Here is a 26,318-nt window from a genome sequence, read left to right on the forward strand (position 1 = left end):
GTGATAATTTATGTGTTATTAACTCGATTCGAGATACTTGGCAAATTCTTTGAGAAATTTCTAGTATTATCAATGATGTGAAATTAGATCTTCAGTTTTTCGATGAAATGATAATTAAACATTTTCAGAAACCAATAAGGTTCTTTGATTTCATGACTTCTATTGGACATTCATGTCCAACTCTTTCGAGGTGGCGATAGCGGGTGCTTCAACTTACCTCCTCGTTAAAAAGATGAGATAGAATAAGATAGCTTGATCCTACTCTAAAAGATTCCCTGAAAAAAAAAATTACACAACAAATCACATGATGAGATGATTACAACTTTCCCCCTTCTCACAAATTAAAAATTGCCATTTTTTTCTTCACCACAAATTAAATTGAACTGAATAAAGTTAAACTGAACCGAAATTATGTCAGGTAAAACAAGGCTTTTAATGAAGCTCGTCAAGAGTTGAGAATGTTGAGATTTAGACTTGAGAATGAAGTAGAGAATAAAAAGCAAAAAGAAGACAACCAGAAAACAACACACAATTACACAACAAATCACATGATGAGATAATTACAACTTTCCCCCTTCTCACAAATTAAAAGTTGCCATCTTTTTCTTCATCACATTTTCTCATTCCTTTTCCTCTCCCTATCTCTATCTCTGAAATGTTGTCAGTAAAGTTAGTAAGATCCCTAGTTTTAGGAGAAAACATCTCTACCCCATCTCCCACCACCACCCATCATCATGATGATACTGCTGCTAATCAGAATGATGATGATGATGACCACCACCACCATTACCACCATCATCACCATCATGATAAGCTGAAGAAGAAGAAAATGCCCATGTTATTATTTACACCCACTAGAGAACTAATTACTGATACTTTTAGATTAGCCACCATTGCTAGAGACCTTGGTATGGATTTCTACCCTAACTCTTCTCTTTCTCATCTCCTCTTCTCATGGCCATCTTCATCATCACCATCACCATCATACCCATACCCATCATCATCATCCAATAATACTAATCATAGAACATCTGTATCATCACAAACATCAACATTCACACACACATCATCATCCACAGCAACAACATCAACAACAACATTATCAGCAAACACATTGCAAAACGACGCCGTTCCAATCCCATTTCCATCGCTTTCTACTAATTCATCAATTTCTCTACTACGTTCCTTCGTTTCCCTCTCTAAAGGCGTATTTAAGCTCGTGTTCTTTGACCTAAGCCCTAACCCTAATTCTGACCCCATTTTTATTAATTACTACCATAATCTGATCAATTACGATGCTCCTGTACAATTATCCCTCTTTTCTAGGGTTTCGGGTAAACGGGTCAAATCAATTGATGATTTGTCCACGGAATTGGCTGGGAAAGGTTGGTCGCTGTTTCGGTCGCCGGTGAAGAAGAAATCGTCTTCATCGTCATCGTCGTTGGTGTTATCGACGCCGCCATTGCTGTTGGAGAATTCGGTGTATTTGTTTAGGAAAATGGAGTCAAATCGGGTTCGGGTTAAAGCAGGTGGTGGTGGAGGAGAGGGTAGGGTAAGGGAACTGAGATTACCTGCAATTGATTTTGAGAAAGAGGTGAATTTGAGGGTTTTATTGTATATCTTGCTCATGACTGATGATGTTTTCTATCTTGCTTAATTTATTTGGTAAGTTTCTAAATTTAGATTCTTTATTTTTAATTCTGTTATTTCATGTATCAATTGGTTTCTCTAACGTGTGCCCGGCACTCCATTACTGTCCCTTGAACTTAAGACGGTCTTAAGCAAGACTAATGGTCGACTTGTATGTCATATAGTGTACATGTTGATATCTTGTTGAATTGTTTATTATGGGGTCAAGAATTGTACTTTAATTGAGTATCAAGTATAAGGGGTCACTGTGTATTGAATGAGACTGAAATTAGATAAGGAACAAATTTATTCACGTGGTTGATTAATTAATTCTTGGTTTGATTATTATTCCTTTATTGTGGAGGGAGGTAGGCAGTAGATTTAAGCATTCAGTTCTGCTCTGAAATGGGGTAACATGATGGTGTCTCGGTGAAAAACCGTAGAAGTGTTGGTCATAGAAGCTTAAACTCCTTGTTTATCTTAAAAATTCGATATTCTCATCAAGTCGTCTGAGGAATTTGTTACTGTTTTTTTTATATTTCTAGGTATTATGACTTTATGAGATCGTAATTTCATTGTGATAATCAAGGCGTAGTTGGTTTACTTATATACAATGCCGTGGAAGCTATTATTTTTGGATTTGAAACTGGTGATTAATATAAGTTGCTCTTAGGACTATTTTCTACTTAAATCTGGTGTAGAAGCAGCTATCTTTTTCATCGGTTTTGAAAATATATTACTTTGACACCTCTTTGGCTTCATGTACGGAACTTCAACATTTCGACTCTTAGATAATTCGTTTAAGGCCCGAACATGAATTTATTTCACATAATTGGCATGACCAATTCACGACATTGTCTGGTTTGACCCTTGTAGGCTGTAGCTGAGTTGGAGTGACATAGGTTTGTGAAGATAATCAATTAGTGACATAAACATGACCTGTGTATTTAAATGAGATGCATGATAATTTGTTGGATATTGGCGCATTCAAAATTCGACCTTTGCTAGCATCAGAAATGAGGCTTTTGTTGTATCCTTATTTTTAGACTGTCCTAGCTAAACTATTTTCTTCCTACCTTCTACTGTATGACTCATAGTATGGGAATTTATCTGATAGCAGGCATTTCTCAGCTTCACAAAATTATCTATTAACCTTGATCAAATGTGTATGATATGTTATGACCCATGGTGATTTTGAGGGGAACTCATGACCCTTGATCGTGATCCTAAACGTGTTACGTCTTTAAATGGGCTTTTGCGTTCTTGTAAGAAAGCGCTAATTCTTATTGATCTTAAATGTGCATTTAGATGCTTCTGTAAAAGTTATTCTCAACCTTAACTTTTCCCATGACTTCTCTAGATGCACTATGTGCTTTTATTACCAGTCATTGTCTGAGTGCCCACCCTTGCAGTTATTTCCAAGCATAAGTCTAGGTTAAGGGTAAAGGGGGCATACTTAGCGTGTCTCAAATATTAGCACCACTACATTGGCACTGCAGCCTGTTTTGGGAGGAAAATTGGAGGAAAAGGGCAGAATTGTTTCTTCTTTCTTTTGACATAGAACTATAGAAGTGTAAGTACTTGGTTGAGTTTTAGGTAGGAAAATAGTCTGATAAAATATATATTTCAATGGTGGTCTTCGAATCAATGGATTAATTTGTGTTCATGCTTGACTAATGACGCCAATGCACGGGAAGTCGGAAAAAATTATTTCATTCATCTCTAACAATGTGGCGGTGTCGAGATATTTCAATAAAGCACCCGCCATTAAATACTCATTTTTTTCAACTGCCTCTTGTAGTCTTCTGGTTCCCTACCAAGTTACGGGTTAGACTAAGATTTTTACCCAACCTTTCAGATTTTTGAGATGGACCTATACAATAAATCTCTTAAGACTTTTTTTTGGAGGGTTGTTGACGAGACCCCAAAAAAAGAAGTGAAGCCGTAGGTAGCACCAAAACGGACACGTGACCCGTCATCCCATGAAATTTGGGACACGGGACACATTATTTAAATTTAATAAATATATATTTATAGTTATAACTTATAATTAACGTACCATTTTATTTTTGTAAATGTGTTTGATATTAAATTTAAATAATTGAAGGTAAAAATTTGACTTTGACTATAACTTAGTCTCATTTCCCACTCAAACCCGTCTTCTAATCAATCTCTTTCAGTCTTTCGACATCTCATTGCCCAGACACATTTAGGCGTGTCCGCGTGTGTTTGACGAGTGTCGGTGTTGGACACGGGACGGCCGGTTAGGAGGAGTGTCCAATGTGTTACCCTGACTCTCCGACACGGGTGTCGTGTCCGACATGTGTCGAGTATCGGATACGGCTATTTTGTGCGAATATTTCAAATTTTAGGGCTAAAATGAAGTGTCGAAGTGTCGTGTCGGTGTCGGGCACATAGGTGTCGGACACTCGACACGGCAGCTAAGTGAAGTGTCGGAGTAACATATCCATGCTACCTAGGTGAAGCCCCCTCTCAAATCAGTACTATACTACTACTGCATCTCTTCTCCTTTCACCTCACCCAAAAATTTCCCTGCCATCTTGTGTTTTTTGCCAAATTTTTCATTATTCCTTCTTTTTTGGCTAAAATATGAGCTTTGCTTTCTGGGTATCTTAGGAATTCTGCTGCTGTGAACGATACAACACTCTGAGTTATAAAGTTTCAATCTTTGAGATCTGGGTTATTTACCCAAAAAATCTTTGAGATCTGGGGGTTCATTTTTTTCCCCTCAAAACCTGATCAACGCTAATGTAAGAGATTCTTTAGTGTTTGAGCATCTGGGTAAGTTTAAACTGCTTGTTTTTGAGCATTAGGAATTTTGCCGGTGTACGATTTAGGTCAGTTAACCCAATTAAAATCATAGTTTTGGATATTTCTTGCTGGTATAGCATATAAATCAGTTAAACATTCTAATGTTTGTGCATTTTTTTTTTTGTGAAGTCTTAGTTTCTGTGATTTTAGTAGTGAAGTATGAATGGGAAAGAAGGCATGAATTGCAGCAAGGTTCACCACATTTTATCTCCGTAGTGCAACTTTAAATGCGACAATGAATCGAGTTTCCTTCCTCACACTTCTTTTATGGGAGGGCATAAAGTACATTTGGCACATCAACCTCAGGCATAATATACGTTTCCACGAGCGTTTTAGTTTGAAAAGAGTGAACATTAAGTGAGGCACTTATGAATCTCCCTGGAACAATACTTTTGCTAATGGCATTATGCCACCCTTGGTTTATCGTTACCATCCCCATGCAAGAAGAGCTTTAAGAACAGTGCTCTCATTTGGAGTGCAAAAATCACTTCTTGGAGGGACACCTATGTTACATAAATTAATGAGCTAATACAACTTTTCTTTTTGTTCAGCAGCTCTGCAGTATGATGCTTGTGTAGGGAAAAAAAGGCTTGCTGCAGAGATTCACACGCAAGTTTGATACGACTCTCCGACTCTCCAACATTACCTGCTAACAATAACTCAAAGAGACCTGCAATGAAGAGCAAAGACACTTGTGTATAGCGTACTGATGATCAAAACTGATCCTATTTAACATTGAGTTGACTCAGTTCTCAATGTCGGAAAAGTTGTAATAATTGACGGTTAGGTTGCTGATACCCTCCTTTTTAGCTCGATGGTGGCATCTGATGCCGGGATGTGAACTCATTGGTACTACCTATTTAACTATTATTAAGTTATCAAAGATTCTGGTGTAAATTGAGGTTAATTCATGTGAAGTGATTACGATTCATGTTAGTTGCCCATTTTATTCTACACGAGCAAGTCGTGTGACCAATTACGTTTGATCACTTGATGTAGTACTCGCGACAAGTCCTATACAGACAACACAGATGAGTAGCATTTTCCTTTTTGTATGTTTAAAGCAAAATTATTGTTCACCGATTCTTGTTTAAGATTGTCTTAATCTAAAACAGTTGTCATTGAGATGTCTTAAACCAAGACATCTTAAAAAAGACCAACGGATTATTGTTACTTTGTACTTTTATGGCAAGATCAGTTTTCTAATGAGCCTCTGTTAATCCATTTCCTATCTAAAACATACCAACGTACCCATACGTCACTTTATCTCCAAGTATTTTTCCTTTTCCATCGCCAATTTAGTTCGTAAGCTAATCAATTTTGTTTTAATTTTGTTTTGTTTTGTTTTGGATAATGAGGGAATCACAACCGTTCTTTTTTTACCAGGTGTATACCGTGTAAATCTCGATCAACGTGACAGTTTGCAAATTGTGTATCGAGTTTACAACCCTCTTCACTAGCAATTCATGAATTATACAACCAATTATACCAGTTGTACGGTGTAGAATCCGAGCTTTCTAATAAAGTATCTGAGCTTTATGTTAAAGAATATGAGCTTTATTAGAAAGTATCTGAACTCATCCATTTACACATTAAAAATATGAACTTTGAATTAGCTCAGAAAAAAATACATATAAGCTCGAATTCTTATATTTTGGTTGTACAATGCTCTATATACAACTGGATGTATAATCCTATTTGTGAGTAATAAGGTTACATCAAATACAACAACTAATGTAGTCTACCATGGAATTTTCCAATATTTGGAATGATATTAGACTATTTTCGTTAAGTCTGCAGTTATGTTTCTTCAATTTGATTGTAAACCATTCTCAAATTTGACAATTATTTCCATTTTATAGCGATATTTATAGTGTTTGCTTTTTATTATTTCCCATACATTGCATTTATTATATACTATATACTATGTTTCATGTTACAACACCGAACTTGTGCGTTAATATCACATATTTAAAACATGTGCAAGTTTCAATCCCTTGCAAATTTAGCACGTGTTTTACTCTATTATCAATATAAAAGAAATAGAATATAAAATATTCATGTATATTACTTAACATTCTTTAAATATTTACTGTGATATCAATGACTATAAATTCATACCCGTGCAAATTGCACGGGTTGAAAACTAGTTATACTAAGTGATGATAACATAAATAAAATAACTAATATGATAACAAGTGATTAGTGAAATAATTATGATGATAAATGTAAATAGGAATGCTATGGAATAAACTAATAGTGATACTAATAGTGATAATACCTGAAAATAAAATGTAAAACAAACTAATAATGCTAATGCTAATAATAAAATGTAAACTATGAAATAACAATGACAAAGAACGATTTAACGAAATAAACAAGAATTGAAATTACTGTAACAAGAGAACTTGGAACTTAAACAATAAGGACACAATATGGAAACCCAAATGACTTGAATAAGAACTTGTATTATAAAGAACCAAATGCTTAAAAGAAGTTATTTAACAAAAGGAAATGCTTAACAATATGTAAACTAATATGAAACTTAAGAGAATTTGTGTTGCTAAGAATATGTAAAGGAGTGTAAAAGATGTAAAAAAGATATCCTACAATGACGGATTAAGGCCCCTATTTATAGTAAAATAGGGGCATAACGTAAAGATTCATGATCAAAGCAGCCCCGATCGGGGCCTAGCCACCTCGATCGGGGTCGTAAGTATCCGGATTAATTCTCTTAAATTCTTGATTGATTGCCAAGGGGATCTAAAATTGTGTAATTAAGCTCCTTAATTTCTCCGGTTTAAGGCATTATTTGGCATCCCATGCTTACAAGCTTGACTTGGTCTTTGGACTTTTGTTTGGGCTTGATTTCCATTTCTTCACTTGTTCATCAACCCAAACTCCATACTTCTTACTCGGGCCTGGTGATGTGTCCATTTTATATAGGATTTTACCCCTCATTTTACCTCGGCTTTGATTGAATATCATACTTTAATTATTATATTTGTGAGCTAATCTTGTGTTCTAGGCGTGTTGCTTGTATTTTATCACATTTTGTAGGAATGAAACACTTGGATGCTTTTTCCCGTCATTTTAACAAGCACCGAGTTCACTAAACTAAGTGGAAGCAAGATGGACCATGGTAGGATATTATGGAAATGACAAGGCCCAAGCATGAAGAATTGTGAAGTGGGTTGATGTACAAATGAAATCACAAATGAAGCCCAAATTAAGAAATCCGCACTAACATATGGGATGCTCAACTTTGGATGCTCATGTGATGCCAAATTGTGTGATTAACCGGGTGATTAAGGAGGAGTTAAGACATTGTATAGGATTCTTGGAAGCATTTAATCTAGAGTTGAAGAATAATACCCGGAATCCTACGGCCCCGATCGGGGTTGGCAACCCCGATCGGGGTTGACCTCCTCTTGGACTTTTACGTTATGCCCCTATTTTACTATAAATAGGGGCCTTAGTCCGTCATTGTAGGACATCTTCCATATACCGTTTTACACAATTTTACTCTTTTATAGCCTTAAGCAAACAATTCTCTCATAGTTTTCTTGTAATTTTAATATTGTTAAGCATTTGGTTATTGTTAAACATATGGTTCTTATATATTCAAGCTTTTGGTTCTCATATGTTCTTTCTTGCAAGTTCCTAGTTCAAGTTCCATTTCTATTTCGGTAATTCTAATTCTAGTTTAATTAGTTTACATTTTTATTCTAGTTATTACATAGTTTTATCATTAGTATTTCAGTTATATCACATAGTTTATTATTACATTTCATGTTTCACCCTTTAGTCTATATCATTTCTATAGTCATGTTTAATATTTCATACATCATAGTTTGTAGGTTACATTTCAATATGAGTAGCTAAATTTCCTTAGTCTAGGGACTAGGGAAGTCATGCAACAACCAATGTATATAACATGATAAATTAGGTTGATATATTATTGTCTAATTGTTTCTATCACATGTTTGTATTGTCACGGTTAATCTTTGTTTAGTGGTCATAATCATCGACTAAGTTTGTTAATTCGTTCTATAAGTTGAGAGGCACGGAATTGGATTAGACTAAACATGTGTAGTAGGACGACCTAGTCATAAAGGAGAGTTTTTCTAGGACTCGGTCTATGGTTGACACTAATATCGATAGATGGGTGTCTTTAAGCCTAAACAATTGACAATGTTATTACTTTCGAGTTTAACTTGAATATATATTTACAATTGCATGTATGATCCGACTCCCCTAGACTCCTCTAATCATATAGTTTACAACGTTTTATTTGCTAGTTAACAAACCAACCAACAAACCAAACCAATCGTAATCGACCTTGATATAAGTCTACTCATAGCATTTCATGGAGCAATTCCCGTCTCCTTGTGTTCGACCTCTATTACTATATTAATTTGTGTCTAGGGAATTTATCTTTGTTAGGTGTGCGACATAGCCTATCAAATTTTGGCGCCGTTGCCGGGGAGCACGGTTTTATTGCGTTTAGATTTGTTGATTTTCCATATCATCTTGTTTTCTTTTGTCTTGAGAAACACTTGTTCCTTGAGATCGTTACTTAAAATTTTCTAGAGATTGTTGTCTTATGCCCAAGTCTTCTCGTAGTGGAGATTTGCTATCACTGGATTCTGAGCCCGAGAAAACCTTTCGTAAAAAATGACGTTTTTGGAAAAAAGTTAAAGAAGCCGCTTCTCCCGTGCAAGTTGAAAATACAAGAAAGTCTCACTTAGACGATCTTAAAGCTCTTGAAGAGGAAGAGGTTTCTAGTTCATCATCTCCACCACCACCACCATCTCCAACTAAAAGATGGTGAAACTTTCCAATCATTTCAAGCCACCGCGGCTATGCTTCTGGCCGTTATTACAACTACTCAAATTACCGCCCCGAAATTCGAAATTAAACCGGCTTTCATTAGCCTTGTGGAGAGAAACAATTTGGGGGAAGTCCTTTTGAGGATCCCAACTTGCATGTGCAAAACTTCTCCGATTATTGCTCCATGATTCGGCATACGGGCGTAACTCAAGCCAAATAAGGGAAATACTTTTCCCTTTCTCTTTGAAGGACAAGGTAAAGCTATGGATCAATAGCCTTGATCGCACAGCCATGGGGATGACAAATTGGGAGACATTGACTCTTGCTTTCTATCAAAAGTTTTCCACCGGAGAAAACTCAAATCTTGAGGAGTCAAATCACCGGATTCCGTCAACAAGCTCTTGAGAGCTTATATGAAGCTTGGGAGAGGTACAAGGAGTTGCAAAGGCAATGCCCACATCATGGGTTGGATGCTTGGTTCCTAGCTATAACATTCTATAATGGATGTTGTGCCGAATACCGAAGGATTCTAAATTCCGCCAACAATGGGCGGTTTGATCAAATTGACACGGATATTGCTCACGCCACGATTGAGTCCATGGAGATCCATGACGTACAATATGTCAATTCTCAGAGTACGTCCACCAAAGGTAAAGAAGAAGCTTCCAACACCACCGTTTTGAAAACTCAACTCTTATTACTCCAACAACAATTGGCGGATCGGGATGCTAAAGATTCTCTTTAACAACTCAATGACGTGTCCTCTACTAGCCAAATTATTGTTTGTGAAAGTTGTGAAGGTGCGGGTCATTATGCCGTTCTATGCCAAGCTACTATGGAGGAGGTATGTGCTTATCAAACCTTTAGACAAAGTTCTTATCCACCTGGTACATTTTCCAATACTTATAACACGAATTCAAAATTTCACCCGAACTTGTCTTATAAAAGCAACAATGTGCTAAACCCTCGACCACAAAATACTTCTGTACCTCAACCTCAACAACAAAATAACTTCATCGCTCATCAACAAAGGTTTGTTAATCTACCGGGTTTTCAAAACCAACAACAAAGACCACCGCAACAAAACTTCCAACAACAACAAGGTCACCACCTCAAAATGCCCAACAAAATGACCAAGGGGGCAAACTTGAAGCTTTGGTAATGCAATTGGCTAAGGGTCAAACCGATTTGATGGCTCACTTACAAAAGAGTGATCAAGCCCACACTACCGCTATCAAGATGCTAGTAAATCAAATGGCTCAACTAGCCGCATCCAGCTCTTCAAGGAAGACCGACCAACTACCGCCCCAAGGTACGCAACCACATGAGACCGTTAATGCCATTTCTTTGAGAAGTGGTACAAGCTATGATGAGCCATCCATGGCTTTGGATGATGAAATGGTTATTAAAAAGTCCAAGCTTGGAGGATATGCTCAAAAGAAGGCTAGTGAAGAGCCTCCTATTAAGGATCATGTGCCATTTTCTCCTTGCTTATTGATGCTTAAGAGAAAGAGCAAGCTTGATACCAAGGATGTTGAGCCCCCTATGCCTAAAGAAAGTGACGAGGTGATTGTTGAGAAAGAAGTCTCTCCTAATTCTAAGGAGGGTAAGGGCGATTCAAAGAAGGTGGATGCTCCTATTGGGGTTGAGAAATAGAAAGAGAAAGAGAAAGGTGTGAAGGATGCTCTTCCAAAGGAAGTTGTTCAAGTGTCGTTCCCCCACCGTCTAGCAAAGCACAAGGAAGAGAGTAAGTTTGATAATCTTGGAAGTTGTTAAGAGTTTACAAGTTACCGTTCCATTTATAGAATTGCTCACCCAAGTTCCTTCATATTCAAAGTTTATGAAGGAAATCCTCTCAATGAAGCGATCCTTCAATGAGGTTGAGACCATTGCTTTCACCGAACAGTGTAGTGCACTCTTACAAAATAAGTCTTCCCCGAAACTTAAGGACCCCGATATTTATTCTATTCCTTGCACTATAGACACATATACCATTGATAAGGCCCTTTGCAACCTAGGTGCTAGTGTAAGCGTTATGCCCTATTCAATTTGTGAAAAACTTAACATAGGTGCTTTAAAATGCACTAGTATTACTTTTCAAATGGCGGATCGTTCTTTAAAGCGACCTTTAGGTGTCTTAGAAGATGTGCCCGTCAATGTTGGTAAGTTTTTCATACCCATTGACTTCCTCATACTTGATATGACCGAGGACTCACAAACCTCAATTATATTGGGTAGACCGTTTTTACACACCGCGGGTGTGTTAATCGATGTGAAAAATGGGAAGTTGACGTTGGAGGTGGGTGATGACCGGGTTACCTTTAGTAAGAACAACACCATTAAGAACCCAATGTTACAAGAGTCTTGTTATTTATTTAGCACTGTGGACTCTCCTAATGCCTCTACTACACTTGGATCTTTACTGATGGATCCATTGGAGGAAGATATTGGTGTTGATTGTTTTATAGGTGACGATTCTAAGGGCGCTAATGCTAAGAGTGCCAAAAGGAAAGGACAATTTCCTTGGAAAAATTTCAAATGGATGCGGAATGCAAAATGAGCTATAAAAGGAAGCTCGGAAGGTGGCGAGCTCAATGATGAAACTTGATCAAATGAGCTTCTTACGTCATGCGGGACGTTAAACCAGCGCTTCTTGGGACGCAGCCCAAGCTTTTTATTTGCTTTTATTTATTTTTTATTTTTAATTTTCCGCAATTTACTGTTTCTCGTAGAATTAGAAATAAATTACTAGACTTGACGGTGTTTTGTTTTGTGGTTTATAGGTGAAAATGAAGATAAGGAGGCTTAAAGGAGAAAAATTCACGCTTCCCCATGCAAAAACCTCATTCGGTGACGTAAGTTTCAAAAATGGGACGAAATTAAGAAATACGGAAGAAAGTAAAAAAGGCGCATAGGACCGGTCAACCCCGATCGGGGTTGCCAGCCCCAATCGGGGACGTGGTTTTCTACTTTTTTGGCATCTCTTTTATTTGTTACACGGGATACGTTCATTCTATCTCATACATTTAGACAGTACACTTCTTTCTCCTTCCTCTATCATTTTTCTTCATTTCTTCACTTTAAATCACAACAAAATATCAATTCCTTCATCATTTTGCAAGATTCATTCATCATTTATCATCACCAAGTAAGTATTCCTCTCTTTTCTCTTTGATTTCATCCACTATAACCAATTTAATCAAATTTGTCAAACCCTAACTAAATTGGGGGAAATTGATTTTCTGCTTGTTTTTGCTAGAAATTGTTTAGATTATGTTTTATTAATGCTTTTAGGATGAATTAGTTCACTAATTTGTTCTATTATGTATATTTGGATGGATTTTGGTTTGCCTTAAGATAATTTTTTTGTTGGAATATGTGTCCTCGACAATAGTGCGATCACATTACTGAAATTCATAATAAGAATACGTAAAGGGATGATTCATTTTATAAGTCTACTGGTCAACATAAATCGGTAATGATTGGCCGACTAGAGTTTGATGATTCATTTTATAAGGTATGAGCATGCATTGGCTCTCCTCCCACCAGGGGCCACCAGTTTTTCCCCTCCTTCACACAATAAGAATTATTCTTATTTTCCCATTCATTCATTCTTAGATTATTATTCTTCTTACTCTTCACATTTTCTCTAAAAATAAAGTTTGAGAAAATTATTGTTCCAAGATCTAATTTATAAATTACTATAGTAGTAATACAAATAAGATTAGATTATATTTTAAGGTTAACTACTAAGTTAATCTAATTAATTAATTAGTAGTTTTAAGGGTTGTCTTGGTGCAATTGAAAGGAGATTCTCACATTATTGGGACAAGGAGGATCATCCATTTATCTTAAGCTCAAGAACAAGTAAGAAAGGTGTTCTTACTTGTGCCCTTAAAACCGTTTTGAATATTGTAAGGAACATTTTCTTTACTTATCTATTTATATATATTGTTATGCATGCATAAGATCAACATCTAGTTTTAAAGAGTAAATTAGATCTACAATTAAAAGAGTTTATTTTGAGGGTTAATGAATCCTTTCAAGCGGTATCAAGAGCTTTGGTTGTTGCATGCATAATCGGTTTAGTTTATCCGACTAAATTAAAACTAGAAATTTGTGATTTATATGATTAATTCACGAAAAAATTTTCATGTCATATATTCTGGTCCTAAAATGAATTTAGGTCATTTTGATGATTTATGGTAATTTATGGCTCCTTTTAATGATTTTTAGTAATTTTATTACATTTTATTGATTAAAATGGTGTTTAAATGCTAAAAATAGTTAAACTTTGTCTCTGACCTTGAAATTTTTATATGACCTCACATGCATATTTTACTTATTGTATATTAAAATTCGTATTAATGTGATTAATATTGCATAATTTATGAGATAAAAATGGAATAAATGGAGGTAAAATGGTTAAAATTAGTTAAACTTCGAAACAGGCCATGAAATTTTAATATGTTATCAAATGCACATTTTACTCACTGTGTGTAAAAGTTTAGATGAACTCAATTCATTTTGCATGATTTATGAATTTTTAGTGTAAAAATGACATAAATAGTGACCATTTTAGCATAAATAGCTAAAATAAATTACATGGCATGAGAAAATTATAAGGTTGCATAATTATCCCACATATTAGATCTAAAGTTAGAACTTTTATTAGATTAATTTTCGTACGCTTTAGATGTTTTATTTGATAAAACCGATAAATATCAACCATATTTTCTCGAAATAAATTCGAAAATTTTAACCTTGATTTTTGACATTATGAGTGTCCTGAAATTATTCCAGAATGTTCAAAAATTTAAAATTCAAATTTATAAATTATTGTAATTTAATTGGATTTATTTCATAAAAGGTTATGATTTTAAGGTAAAAAATGAGCATAAATGTTGAAACAAGTTGAAATATTGTCAAAAATTGTGTGATGACTAATTTTTGAGCCCTAAGATGTTAGGATAATTAACTTGGACTAAAATTAGATTTTAGTAATATTTTGTGATTTTAATAAGTTAAAAATCGCGAATATCCATAAAACCGGACTATATTTTGGCATGTTAAATACATATTATAATGCTGCATATTTTTTTTTCTTTGATGAATGTCATATTTTATTTATATAATTTTGAATTATGTAATTTTATTTTAGTATGGCCTTAGATTTAATCGATATTACCCGTAATGTAAGGGAATATTGATTCGGTTGTAATTTAATGTGATCTTAATCACTTTTATTTCTTCATTTGTATTAGATTTTATTTTACAAATGTATAATAGGAATTGCAATGTACATTTTATTATTAAATTATTTGTAATTTCGGAGTTTCCTATAGACGGTGCCATTCGGAAAGGAGTTCCGATCAAGACAGTGTTTGTCCTTGGGAGGCGTATCACATGAAGATTCAAGGGACCAATGGAGTTGGTTTTCGAATATGTAATAGAATATAAGATTTTCTATTCTAGGAAAGGTCATACTAGGAAATTTACTTTACTTTATTTGCTTGCTTTATATGTTTGCATGCATTGCCAAATCGCCATAAATCCATAATATCACATGCATTATATATATATGATTATATTATCGTAGTTCACTAATATAGTTCACATAAAAGGTGATAGATAATAAATCGACAAGACCTTTCACATATTTCAAATTGAGATTAGCCTTGCCATATAATAGGACCCATGAATCCCTTTGACATTTGGGGTAGATTCGGTTTCCGTGGTACTTTTATTTTTCATCGGGTAAGTGGGGTAATAACAAGTTATTACACGCGAAATTTGGTTGGTCTCAACGGGACATGAAGACTAGTCTTATGTTCCGAGGCTAGAGATAAACTTAACGCAATTTCATCGACCAAGAGTTCTAATTGTAGAATCGGTTAAGGAGTTAACCCACCGAGTTATATTAGTGACAGATGTATCGGTTTCCCGTGCCTGAGTTAATATGAATTTGGATCTCGGAATCATTTATATAATTGGGTGGAGGTCATTATAAATGCTAAAACATGCTAAAATATTTTCATATTTTAACGATGAATGTTGTTTTTCTCATTATTTTGTTGTTTAATATTGTTCTTTATTATCACTCCTACTAATATATGATATCAATTCAACTGTAACACGAGTCTCCGCTAAACCACTATTACTATTGACAAATAAAATCTCTTTCTAAATCCTCAAATGAACCGTATCATAGGTAATGGACTAGCTCTATCGGAATCGTTCTATTTCATAGAACTCGATAGGAATCGTCTTATGCAAATATAAGATTAGCACCTTAAAATTCCTAACATGCCTATGCATAATTTCTTGTGAAGAAATATGACTAGAGGTAAAGATTAGTCAAAATATGTTTTGATAATTCTTCTACGCATCAATGGTTCAAGAGTCTTATTGCTCAACCTAAACACTTGTCATCAAACACATAAGTTGTTAAGAACATGACAATGTTAAATTGGTAAATTGATTTGTCAGAAATTTTGATTGACCAAATAACACAATAGAATTCATCCTTGTGAAGGATTAACTAGGAATTTATATGAAGATAAATCTTTATCAAGTAGAAATTCTTGAAGTGAGTGGGAGCAATAAGAAGTATCTATCTTAATTATTAAGGATAGAACTAGGATCAAAAGAGAAGGTGTTAGACACTAAAATAGAGACAAACTCCAAATAAGTAAAGATCAAGGAAGCTGGTTGTGTGACTCCAACATATTCTTTCTTGAATATATATATATATATATATATATATATATATATATATATATATATATATATATATATATATATTATACGATATTAATATTGCATTCTTGCGAATTATCACGTCATGAGTATTTGATACAAATCTGTGAATCAAGTTAGAAATTGTCACATTCATGATTATAAAATATGGCAAAAGGATGTCAAAACCACCTTTCTAAATGGGTATTTAGAGGAGGATGTGTTTACAACACTATCCGAGGGTTTTGTAAATCCTCAGAATCCTAACATTGAATAATCGTATGACGACTAGCAAGAATAAATTTAGAAATTTACATGAATGGAACTAGGGTAGTTGCCATTTCATCCATGGACATATAAGTGTTATAGTGTACTCATTTTAGATATGTACCTCAATAATTGTTATGATGTACACCAACTCTAAATAAGAATATAATTCAAGTTTTTGTATAAAACACAAAGAGTTTCCCAATTATGCAATTAAAACAAGCGTTGTGCCCTATCATACCACGATTAAGTTTATGGTAAGACCATAAAAAGCAAGGTAATTATATTCAAACTAAAAATAAATATCATATATACAAGACTCAAGTTGGTGACCCCAAATTATTTCTCAATTCTCGATTGAAAATTGCACTTAGAAACTAGTTTTGACTAGTGTTCGAATCTTGGTGTGTGCGAATCTTGTATTCAAATCAAGATTAATTCATGACTTTTTTTCTAGGAAAGAATTATGAATAGAGCAAGATATTCGCCCTATTTACATTTTGAAGTGTATGGTCGAATACAATTTCAATCAGAGAAGGTTATTACTTCTTTATCTCTTATACCAACGAACTAGGTAGATACTTGATATCCACTTAATGAGGTAAGAAGAGAAATTCTTTGAATAAGTTCAATGAATGTTTACAAAGTATCAAAACCTAGAATAAAACCAAAGTATCAGTACTTTGTTAAATAGGGAACAATAAAGTGAAGACTTTTATATGCACCAAAAGGAGTGTGATATGGTATCACAAGTTCACTTCATTATGATATGATTGAATCTTTACAATATAGTTGGAGGTAGTTTATGTAAACATGTAATATAGTTAGGCAAAAATTTGTCTGGCATTGAAATTTCCACTAAAACAAAACATAATTAAAGCAATCATCTACATTTCATATAAGATATGGTTAGGCATGGTACCTAAATTCTAGCTTGTTTCGATAGTTAACATGTGGTCTCTCTTCCTACATAATCACGAGAATAAAGGGTTTGTGGCTCGTGATGCTGTCTATTAAAGAAAAGAGGATTATTTCTTATAGACAGAGTGAGAGTAAACGTTCAAGAGCCACAAACTGAGAATAAGACGTAGGAAGATGTTCCTTCTTGGTCAAAATCAGTTAATATTTATTCGAAACCTAAGTGGACAGGAGTCATGTTATTTTTGAAAGTAACAAACCTGTAACTTATTAAGATGCTTTATCTAGTTTCAACTCCGCGAAAGTCCGAAACGAGCATAAACATGAAAATGTTTATTTAGCTTGGTTAGTTGGTGGCAAATGTTTTGCACGCAACAACAACGCTTCATTGTATTCGGATATGATTTGATATCGCTGGATTTTAAAAACATCTTGCATGAGTATTGTAAATCGCAACTATTCTAAGGTAGGATACAAAAAGGGATTGAATTGTATATTTTGATCATGTGATAAACATGTCTCGAATTGTCGAGTAGTTTTGTTTATACATGGAGTTTAGTGGGAGTAATGTGGTGTTAATAGTCTTATATGTAATTGACATATGGGTCATTATGAATGATGAAAGATTTAGGAGAGGAATAATACATCTCTAAGGTATCCAGACCTATAGATAGTTCTAAAAGGATATTAGCGTTAAATGAATATTCTTATATTGATAAGAGTCTAGACATGTTCAAAGGTAATGAACGTATAGAAACTGAATCCACCTGCTTCCGCTGCAGGATTAATTCATTAAGCTAAGATGCATCGCCATTCTTATAATTCGTATACTTAGAGTATGACGAAAGGTTATGAATCGAATTTATGTAAAAGTCACAAAATAGCCATATAGTCTATTCATTAGTACGTACTCAAGAAGCACTAATGATTTGTCTTTCATGTCTCATATGTAGAGAACATATTATTCATTGAGAATGATGGGCCAATACTTTCATCCATGAAGAAGTAATTGGGAGACTAGGAAGATATGCAAGACATTTAGTATCCGAATCTATAGTGATAGATAAGAGAGGATAAATGTGTAAAAATTATTGATGGATTTGTATGCAAGGAGTTACACAAATACCATATTCTAAACATATAAGGATGGTTAGAGAACCGTCTTAGCTATATTATTTAAGGAGGATATCTGCTAGGAACATCCTAAGCAGTTGAACAATAAGTTATATACAACAGAAGTTGAGTACACTTGCAGTAAAGAGATATGCAAGAAGGAGGGGATGATGTTAGGATTAGGTTTCATGAATTGGAGGAACTATGGTAGTTCGTTGCAATAACCGAAGGTCTTATCCCTACTCACTGTGAGATCAGTGGGAGGTATTCAAGGCTCGGAAGCCTTTGTCTAGATTGGATTTAGATACGTACTCAATAGTTTTATAATAAAGATTATACATAACAAAGGGAAAAGGTATATAGTAAGGTTAGGGAAAGTGCAATGTGTTGCTAAGACTTACTAACCAAAGCCTTCTCTTAGGCTTAGCATGATGTGTCATGTCATTTCAATTGAGTTGAGATGTATAATTGTATATAATATTAAGTATGAATTATAGATTATGTAGTAATCGATATAGTATCGATTCTACATATGTGATAATACATTCATCGTTTGAGTTTTATTCAAAACTCTTTTCTTATAATACTTTGTTTTTCCAAATAGGTTGTCGAGACAATAACCCTATTTGAGTGAACTGGATTAACATAGTATTGGCCCCTAGTTGTTTTTATGAGGTGACGTCTCCAAGTGACTAGAGTGTAAGTGCCATAGAATTATAAGAGATGATTAGTCGATCACATAGGCAGACTGTATGAGACACTCTGTCGGGCAGTGACCGCTTATAGAGTTCTGGTAATTCATATATAGCCTGGTCGTGGCAAGAGTTACTATAGTATTCTTTTGAACCAATTCTTTGACTAAAGACTGTTCGCTCAAGTTGGCACTGTTTCTGAGTGACTTTGAGTTATGCTCTACGACTTTCGTAAATGAGGTCAAATGAGCATCTCTTGGGTCATGATGAGCTGTGGCTAAACAAAGAGAATAGTGCAATAGGAATTGTCCATCCCCTTGTCAGGGTTTTTTAAAAATCTCAGGGCCACTCAAGGAGTAGTGAACTGGAAATGCGTGGCCACGCTCGGAAGATATCTACAGTAGATAATTCCGGTCAGACATTTACTCTCCAGATCGAGGAAACCACTCTTGATATGATCACTTGCAAGGACGACCTGCAATACACCTTGCATTGAGTGGGAGATAGTAATAGGACAACAGAATTGGTGACACACACTTGTCTCGGACAAGTGGGAGATTGTTGGAATATGTGTCCTCGACAATAGTGCGATCACATTACTGAAACTCATAATAGGAATACGTAAAGGGATGATTCATTTTATAAGTCAACTGGTCAACATAAATCGGTATTGGTTGGCCGACTAGAGTTTGACATTACTGTCGTTTGACGGTGGTGATCAGTTGATCCCTTAAGGTCACACCTGAAGGACAATTCCTTTAATAGATAAAATTAATTAATTGTATTTTGATACAGATTAATTAATTCCTCAAAATAGAATAATTCACGAATGTGAGTAAGAATATGAATCTTGTTGTAATTCGATTAAATGAGAATCGTTTTAGTAATTAAGATGTTATATTACTAAAATATATTGTTTATGAAACAATTAAAATAAGAATGAACGGTTAATTACAATTGCAATATGTTGTAGATTATATTAACATGAACCATTTTATTTACTTGTTATTGTGAATTACTAGTCAATTATTGTATATAATTGAATTAATATATGTAATGATATTTAATTGTTAAATATGCATTAATATTATTAATAACATGTTACATGTCACATGTCACACATTATATGATAAAATGACAAATGGACAAAAATAAAACGGACTCCATATTATACATGAAAACCGGTTTTGTGAGGAAAATGAGAAGAATGGTTGAATTATTTTAATTAGTGGAAAACACAGTGATTATGATTCTAACCTAATCTACACCCTAACTTATTTAGATAAGAACAATTCTAAAAAGGTATGAGCATGCATTGGCTCTCCTCTACCCACCAAGGGCCACCGGTTTTTCCCCTCCTTCACACAATAAGAATTGTTCTTATTTTTCCATTCATTCATTCTTAGATTATTATTTTCACATTTTCTCTAAAAATAAAGTTTGAGAAAATTATTGTTCCAAAATCTAATTTATAAATTACTATAGTAGTAATACAAATAAGATTAGATTATATTTTAAGGTTAACTACTAAGTTAATCTAGTTAATTAATTAGTAGTTTTAAGGGTTGTCTTGGTGAAATTGAAGGAGGTTCTCACATTATTGGGACAAGGAGGATCATCCATTTATTTTAAGCTCAAGAACAAGTAAGAAAGGTGTTCTTACTTGTGCCCTTAAAACCGTTTTGAATATTGTAAGGAATATTTTCTTTACTTATCTATTTATATATATTGTTATGCATGCATAAGATCAATATCTAGTTTTAAAGAGTAAATTAGATCTATAAATAAAAGAGTTTATTTTGAGGGTTAATGAATCCTTTAATTTTTATCTTAAAATTTCAGAAAAATGGCACCTGGAAGAGTTCCTACCCAAGGTGCTTCAAAGAGAAGAAGAGGTGATGCGGAATCTTCCCGGGCTGTGAAGGATGTTCAAATGTAAGAGGCACCGGAATGACACGATTCGTAATTTCCCCAAGTTATCTTCAATTGTAAAAAACAATGGGATAATTGGGTCATTCTAAGAGCCAAAGGTATGAAACCTACTAAGTTCATTAATCAAGCTTCTTTGAACAATATTGGTATAGAAAAGAATGTTAAGGCATTGTTTAAGAACCTTGGTATGAAACATTGTTACACTATGGACTATAAGACCTTCTCTGAACTCACCCTTGAGTTCTTGAGCTCTTTTAAATTTCATAGGTCGAAAAGGCAAGGTTTTATACACTTTGTAAGTTTTCGATTGTTTAATAATGATCATAGATTGGATTTAGCAGAATTTTGTAACATTTTTCAATTGACTCATCAAGACTTGCCCGTTGAATCACCCGATTCTTACAATCCGGTTATTACATGGAAATCCATTTCTCACCACCCTTTTACTGATTGGGACCATGTCCCTCATCAATATATTCACTACCCCGACATTCTTGTTTGGCATAGGTTTATGGGGTGAACTTTTTTTTGGTAGAAATGAGCCTCATTCGGTGAGGAAAATAGAGGTTAAGATTTTGGGTGCCTTTCTTAATGTCAATGGTGATGATAAATGGGGGATAAACATCCCTTACCACTTTGCGATGCATTTGACCAAGCAATGTAACCCGAAAAATAGTTCTACTGTCTTGGGTGGTTTGGTTACTAAAATTGCTCATCACTTATGCCGCTTTAACCAAGAGACCACCGACTTGAGACCGTTACTTGTCACTAGGGAAAAGGGGATTAGATTTACTATGAATACTTCCTATCTTGCAATTGGTTTAGAGATTCTGATCCTAACATGATTTGGAAAATTGGTAGACAAGATTCACTTAGTCTATGGTAAGAGAAAAAAAATAAAGGCTTTAGTCCATACTAAGCCCTATCATGGGAGTACCCCCTTTACCCCCACTACTTATCACTTGCCTCTACGAAGTGAGGCACCTACTACCATTGAGCGGCGTGGGAGAGGTCAACCCTCTCAAGCACGCCATTCCACCTCTAGCATAGGCATGATGGACATGATGCGTGATCTTAGTCTTAATATTAATGCCATTCGTGATAACCAAAGACTTGCATTGCATCTCATATACGATTATTTTGCTAGACAAGGAGTAATTCGACCCGAGGGGCCACACCCTTCATTTTATACCTATCCCCCGAGTGGATTTCCTCTTCCTCCTCCTCCTCCTTCTCCCCCCCTTCTAACCATGATGCAGGTACTTATACTGCATATGGTCCCGGTCCGAATTTTTATGGTTCGGATTATGGAGTTGAGGCATTTAATGGAGGATATGGAGGGTATGATGGTTATAGTAGTTATGGATATGGACTTGGTAGTGGCCAAAACATTGGTGAATAGGTCACTCCTCTCCAAGGGGATGATTCTAGTTGAAGTGGCCGTCAAGGTGAAGGTAGTGGTAAGAAGAAAGGTAGGAAGGGGTTCAAATTTTGGCCCTTTTCTTGAATGAATGGTGAAATGGAAGAGTCCCCCGTATACATACTAGCTTGGGGGGAAGGCTACCTAGTCTAGTAAGTTTTCTTTGCTTTGCACTTTAGTTTATTTTCTCGCAACCCATTAAACATGACCCCTTGTCCTTCTCGTTTATGTGCTTTGAGCCATTTTTTATGGTTTAGTTGGGTGATTTAATTGTTGGCATATTGAGGACAATGTTGTGTTTAGCTTGGGGGGAGGGGGGATTGCATTTGTATTGTATTGTAGTTTGCATGTAGAAAAATTTGAGAAATTGTGTGTTTTTGCTTGCTTTTAGCCTACTTTCCCTCTTACTTATCCTAATGAAAGCTTATGGCTAATGATTTATTATTATTTGATGGGATAATTGCTACATGGAGATGCCTTGACATAGTAGATGGGAGATGGAAAATGAACCGAATAGGCTTGATCTTGACTATTGGCAAACTACAAAATTGGTAAGGTAGAACCTCTTTGGACTGATGCATTAATATACGGTCTCTCTTAGGTGAGTGTTGGTCTCCTTATGGTGTGCGTTTCATCAAAACGCACAAGTATGGCCTTGATTTCATCTCCTTATAAGCATGCATTCATTCATTGTTAGCATTTTAGAGCCATTCACATGATTAAATTTGCCTTTTTGAACCCCTTCACAAAATTGATCCCTAGCTACATATAAAAATTGCCTACCTTGTTGAGCTAGTAGCTTTAATTAGTTGTGTTTGGATGCTCATTTGGGATTTGTTTTATCTTGAAATATCATTGTGAGCTTGGTCTTAATGCTATTGAAGAAGAAATGAGAAAAGAAAAAATGAAAGAAAAAAGAAAAAAGAAAAATGATGAAAAAAATGAATTGAAAAGATGAGAAAGAAAGAAAAAGAAAAAAAAAAGCATGATATGGAAAAAAGAGAAGCATGGTTTATGATTTTTTTTTAAAAAAAATGAAGAATCAAGTTGATATAAGAAGTTTTCATGTCTTATTCATATATTTTGGAGAGCATTTTTATGATTTGTATCGAAATTTTGGGAATAGTTTTGGGAATTGAGCATCCTTGCATATGGTTATTACTAGCTTGACTTAGCTCCACATACCATAAATTATTTGTTCCCCTTTCTTACCCATTACTTATTTGCCTTCTTCTTACCCATATGGCTTCTTTTTCATGCTAGCATTTGAATGTTTTAACTTGTGATTTCGAAATGATTACCATATTAGATTGCGGGCACATTCTCCTGAGTCGAGCATAGGTGAGTATTTTCACACAAAATGTCCTTTCACATAAAAATGAGTTTGAGTGCACTGTGAGAGTCCATTAGTCAAAAGATCATGCAAGAGCTTAAAGGTTCGTTCAAAGTCTTTCATGCTATGCCGTCATGTAAATCTCATCCATGTTTTTGCATTATTCCTTATGCCCATGTTATCTCGGGTTTTGAATCATTATGTTAGTTTGTTTTAGGATTTTGCAATTGATGGGATATGGTTTCTTGCTTGAGGACAAGCAAGAGTTTAGCTTGGGGGAGTTTGATGTGTCCATTTTATATAGGATTTTACCCCTTATTTTAGCTCGGTTTTGATTGAATCATACTTTAATTAGTATATTTGTGAGCTAATCTTGTGTTCTAGGTGTGTTGCTTGTATTTTATCACATTTTATAGGAATGAAGCACTTGGATGCTTTTTCGTGGCATTTTAACAAGCACCGAGTTCACTAAGATAAGTGGAAGCAAGATGGACCATGGTAGAATATTATGGAAATGACAACGTCCAAGCATGAAGAATTGTGAAGTTGGTTAATGCACAAATGAAATCACAAATGAAGCCCAAATTAAGAAGTCCGCACTAACACATGGGATGCTCAACTTTGGATGCTCATGGGATGCCAAATTGTGTGATTAACCGGGTGATTAAGGAGGAGTTAAGACATTGCATAGGATTCTTGGAAGCATTTATTCTAGAGTTTAAGAATAATACCCGGAATCCTACGGCCCCGATCGGGGCTGGCAACCCCGATCGGGGTTGACCTCCTCTTGAACTTTTACGTTATGCCCCTATTTTACTATAAATAGGGGCGTTAATTCGTCATTGTAGGACATCTTCCATATATCTGTTTACACAATTTTACTCTCTTATAGCCTTAAGCAAACAATTCTCTCATAGTTTTCATTGTAGTTTTAATATTGTCAAGCATTTGGTTATTGTTAAACATTTGGTTCTTATATATTCAAGCTTTTGGTTCTTATATGTTCTTCATTACAAGTTCATAGTTCAAGTTCCATTTCTATTTCGATAATTCTATTCTAGTTTATTTAGTTTACATTTATATTTTAGTTATTACATAGTTTTATCATTAGTATTTCAATAATATCACATAGTATGTTATTACATTTCATGTTTCACCCTTTAGTCTATATCATTTCTATAGTCATGCTTAACATTTCATACATCATAGTTTGTAGTTTATATTTCAATATGAATAGCTAAATTTCCTTAGTCTAGGGACTAGGGAAGCCATGCAACAACCAATATATATAAAATGATGAATTAAGTTGATATAATATTGTCTTTCTATCACATGTTTGTATTGTCACGATTAATCTTTGTGTTAGTGGCCATAATCATCGTTAATTCGTTTTATAAGTCGAGAGGCACGAAATCGGATTAGACTAAGCATATGTAGTAGCACGACCTAGTCATAAACGAGAGTTTCTCTAGGACCCGGTCTATGGTTGACACTAATATCGATAGATGGGTGTCTTTAAGCCTAAATAATTGACAATGTTATTACTTCCGAGTTTAACTTGAATATATATTTATAATTGCATGTGTGACCCGACTCCCCTAGACTCCTCTAATCATATAGTTTACAACGTTTTATTTGTTAGTTAACAAACCAACCAACAAACTAAACCAATCGTAATCGACCTTGATAGAAGTCTACTCATAGCATTTCATAGCACAATTCCCGTCTCCTTGTGTTCGACCCCTATTACTACATTAATTTGTGTCTAGGGAATTTATTTTTGTTAGGTGTGCGACATAGCCTATCACTTGGAAATTACCAAAACACCCTTCCGTGGTCATGCTTAGTCTTGTTAGCCTCGTGAACTCGTGCGCTTGCTACTTTGACGGGAAGAAGCTACTAAAAGCTTAATTTCCTACAAAACAAAATGAAAACAAATAAACACAACTAGAACACGGAATTAGCTCATTAAATCACTAACATTAGTGCAAATGACATGTGTTGGGACTGGATATCCGCAGATATCCCTGATCAATACCTGACCTTGGCCTGACTGTCAGGGTGTCAGGATGTCAAGCTACCAGGACGCATGAAGATAGGCGCCAGGCCATGGAGAGGACAACAGTCAAAATATCATAACGATATCTGACCAAGAAATTATATTATGAGAAGAATATACACGCAACATTAATTAGAAAGATTCTACCATTAAAGGCAACAATTAAAGGCATAATAATGGGCATTATTACGGGTAATTAAGACAGAATATTTGGCATTAATGGTGAGATTAATCAGCCGTTCAGCACCATTATATAAGGAGCACTTGGAAATCATTCAAGAAGGACAAGATATATACAAGCATACGATATTCTCTTACAACACTTGAGCTAATTACGATCAATTGTGCTAAATATTCAATATAATAGTGAAATCCTCTCCTGGCTTGGTGCCCGTGATTTTTTCCCATTTAAGGGTTTTCCACGTACAAAATTCCTTGTCTTATTGTTATTCTTTTATCGTATTTTTACTCTTCTTATATTATACCTTGTCAACCTGACTCCCAGATTGATCAGAGCTAGTTAACCCTGTCTAGACCTACCCTGACCTGATT

At 34.9% G+C, this 26,318-nt stretch overlaps 1 protein-coding gene and 1 non-coding gene across 3 annotated transcripts; one reads left to right on the forward strand and one right to left on the reverse strand.

Annotated features, from left to right (window-relative positions):
• Positions 1-432: 432 nt before the first annotated feature.
• LOC141657616 (uncharacterized) lies at positions 433-5,404 on the forward strand. 2 transcript variants are annotated; one of them, XM_074464902.1, is made up of 2 exons: positions 433-1,665; positions 5,013-5,404. In XM_074464902.1, exon 1 carries the CDS (start codon positions 656-658, stop codon positions 1,655-1,657), a length of 1,002 nt encoding a protein of 333 aa, XP_074321003.1. In that variant the 5' UTR covers positions 433-655; the 3' UTR covers positions 1,658-1,665; positions 5,013-5,404. The 2 variants fall into 2 exon arrangements, with proteins under 2 accessions (XP_074321003.1, XP_074321004.1); XM_074464903.1 differs by having other exon boundaries at positions 488-1,665; positions 5,016-5,404.
• A 4,251-nt stretch (positions 5,405-9,655) lies between these two features.
• On the reverse strand, positions 9,656-9,762 carry LOC141658214 (small nucleolar RNA R71). The gene has a single exon (XR_012549112.1). It is a non-coding gene; the product is annotated as a small nucleolar RNA R71 (small nucleolar RNA).
• Positions 9,763-26,318: the final 16,556 nt, after the last annotated feature.

The sequence above is a fragment of the Silene latifolia genome, chromosome 5, assembly GCF_048544455.1.
Source record: "Silene latifolia isolate original U9 population chromosome 5, ASM4854445v1, whole genome shotgun sequence".
NCBI lineage: Eukaryota > Viridiplantae > Streptophyta > Magnoliopsida > Caryophyllales > Caryophyllaceae > Silene > Silene latifolia.